General features: G+C 29.9%; 1 protein-coding gene across 1 annotated transcript; it reads left to right on the top strand.

Moving 5' to 3' along the window:
* The first annotated feature begins 624 nt into the window (after nucleotides 1-624).
* Nucleotides 625-2,432, top strand: LOC126664754 (protein RGF1 INDUCIBLE TRANSCRIPTION FACTOR 1). The gene is made up of 4 exons (XM_050357296.2): nucleotides 625-741; nucleotides 840-1,019; nucleotides 1,104-1,331; nucleotides 1,998-2,432. The coding sequence occupies exons 1-4, from the start codon at nucleotides 739-741 to the stop codon at nucleotides 2,226-2,228; spliced, it is 642 nt and encodes a 213-aa protein (XP_050213253.1). The 5' UTR covers nucleotides 625-738; the 3' UTR covers nucleotides 2,229-2,432.
* Nucleotides 2,433-2,813: the final 381 nt, after the last annotated feature.

Below are 2,813 nucleotides of genomic sequence, written 5' to 3' on the forward strand. Positions count from 1 at the left end.
TGCCCACCCCTAATTTCAAGCTTCTTATATTGTGGTAGTGAAAGAATACCTTATAAAATCTAAATAGAAAAAGGATTCCTATTTAGCATTAGAATTCAAATAGGAAAGGGATTCCCATCTGACATGTAAATCTATTTAGGAATGTGATTTTTAATAGGAATGTGTTTCCTGCTCTTCGAGAAAATTGGTCTTCTAGAATCTCCTTTATTCTCGTTATCAAATCAGATTCTTTCGGCATCTCGTCAGACTCGGTTCATAATATTTTGGTTTCCATCGATTACTATAAATTTGAATAATATAATTAACAAGCATTGTAAAAAATTCATTAATAAGAAAAAGAAAATGGTGATGAATATTGATAAATTAACCGAACATTCAAATTGCCGACCATTTTATAGGTTACAAAATAAACATAAAAACAAGAACCCCAACCTTTTGCGTAAGTTCCAAACACTCCCTAACTTTCAATTTTGCTTTATACCCTACCTTTTATTAATCCAACGATTAACAAGCAACTTTAACCTACCATCTCTTGATCTCAGCCGTTACACAATCAATAATGTTTTTTATTTATATAATATCAAATTTCTTTTATATGCCTTCTTGTCTTCTTATTACCTATCATAATTCTTCTATGTTGATGTTTTTTATGTTTCATTCCTTTTCTCTTCTCTCTCTTCTCATCATCATCACCATTTTCTCTCACTAGCCACCATTGTTGTTCTTAATTTCTTGATTATGGTAATGAATACTATTTATATTTTTAATATAATGTTATATATGATATATATTTGGGTATTGATAAATGATATTATTGAGTGTGTCTACATATATTATAGGAACAAATGATGGTACCACCATGGCTAGAACCATTGCTAGCAACATCATTCTTCACCATTTGCCCTAGACATTCCGATTCCGCTCGTAGCGAATGTAATATGTTCTGCCTTGATTGCAAGAACGGTTCGTTTTGCTTCTACTGTCGATCATCCAAACATAAGGATCATCTCGTTCTTCAAGTATACACTACACATATTTTTTTTTATTAAATGGATACATATGAATCGAGATTACGAAAATTTTAATCGTTTATTTACGTGCAGATAAGGAGGTCGTCGTATCACGACGTTGTTAGGGTTGGTGAGATTCAAAATGTGACGGATATAAGCGGAGTTCAAACTTACGTTATAAATAGTGCTAGAGTTATATTTCTAAATGAAAGACCTCAACCTAAAAGTACTAGTACTAGCAAAGGTGTTTCTCCTCATTTATGTGAAATTTGTGGAAGAAGTCTTTTAGATCCATTTCGTTTCTGTTCTCTTGGATGTAAGGTTAGTTTCATTTCATCTACTTCATTTTTATTATTTATTCCTCAATACTTTACAGTTACACTACATACGCTCGGTATCATCGATGAATACCTTGGATCGTAAGAATTAAGTTTTTTGTTCTTAGAATAATCTCACATTATTAGCTTTTTCAAATACAATGCCAGCTATATATTGTATCAATTATATAAATTTTATACACTTCTATTTCATTTTGTCAAAATCCGTTTTACGTGCAATATAGACGCTTATTCAAGAAAAATATACTATTGAGATGGAAATAAAGATATCAAATTATGCCAATATAGAAATGTATATTAGCGTTATGGGTTAATTCACGCAACTTCATAAGTGATATCTTATCATACAAGAAAATACATATACGTAAGTACATTTTTTCACGTTTTATCATGTTCAAATTCGCATTGTCGGAAAATAAAATTACCTAACAATAATACCATAATTGATATATGATACACACACACACACGTACGTTTTTCATGTTTAGATTCTGCGCATTGTCGGAAAATGAAGTTACCTAATAATAATACCATAATTGATATATGTTATACTTGGTATGTACATTATTCATGATATCTTGCTTTATTTAATTTTTTTTCGCTTGGACATAGTGGAACCTAATTAAAGTTATCTTGGTATATAATTCAGGTAGAAGGAATAAAGAAAATTAGGGTTTCAAACTTTAACTTGAGCACAAAGAATGAAGAAATAGAAGGAAGAAGATTGGCATCAAAGGAAGAAGCAGAAGAGGAAGAATTGCGTGTGGAGAGACCACAAGAAATGTATAGAACCACTTCCAATCAACATCCGCCATCTCATCATAATTCCAATTCAAGAAGAAGAAAAGGCATTCCTCACAGGGCACCTTTTGGGTCTTAAATTAATTATTAATTAATTAGTCAATTGATTAAATACTAAATCATGATTAAGCTTCCTTTAAAACATTGTATATCCAGCTCATTCTTCACAAGCCATCACATGGGAACCAGAGGGGTTAATGTGATAAATAATTAATAGAAAGCAATCAAATGTTAAGCAAAATTATATATACACAGAAGTAGGAGTATTAATTTTTTTGTGTTATTTCATTTTGGTAGACGGAATTTTGATTTATTTCAATTTAGTCACTGGACATTAAAATCATAAGCAACGAAAAGTCTTTTAATGATTTTATATCAAATTAAGTCTACATGACAAGTAATCTAAAAAAAAGTTTACGTGACAAAAAGATCGATCTTGGCAAATCATATCTTCTTTAATATTAATAATGAATAGTAATTCATCAAAAAAATAATGAATAGTAAATTTTTTATTGTCACTAAATTTTGTTTTATTTTATTTGGGAGTGTAGGGAAAGAAATTATTTTTCCATGAAGTGAAAAGATTTTAATGCACCATATGGACGCAGTTTGACATGAAATCATCGAATTTTTTTTACGTTGCTTACAATTTTAAAGTTCATTG

The sequence above is a fragment of the Mercurialis annua genome, linkage group LG1-X, assembly GCF_937616625.2.
Source record: "Mercurialis annua linkage group LG1-X, ddMerAnnu1.2, whole genome shotgun sequence".
Classification (NCBI taxonomy): domain Eukaryota; kingdom Viridiplantae; phylum Streptophyta; class Magnoliopsida; order Malpighiales; family Euphorbiaceae; genus Mercurialis; species Mercurialis annua.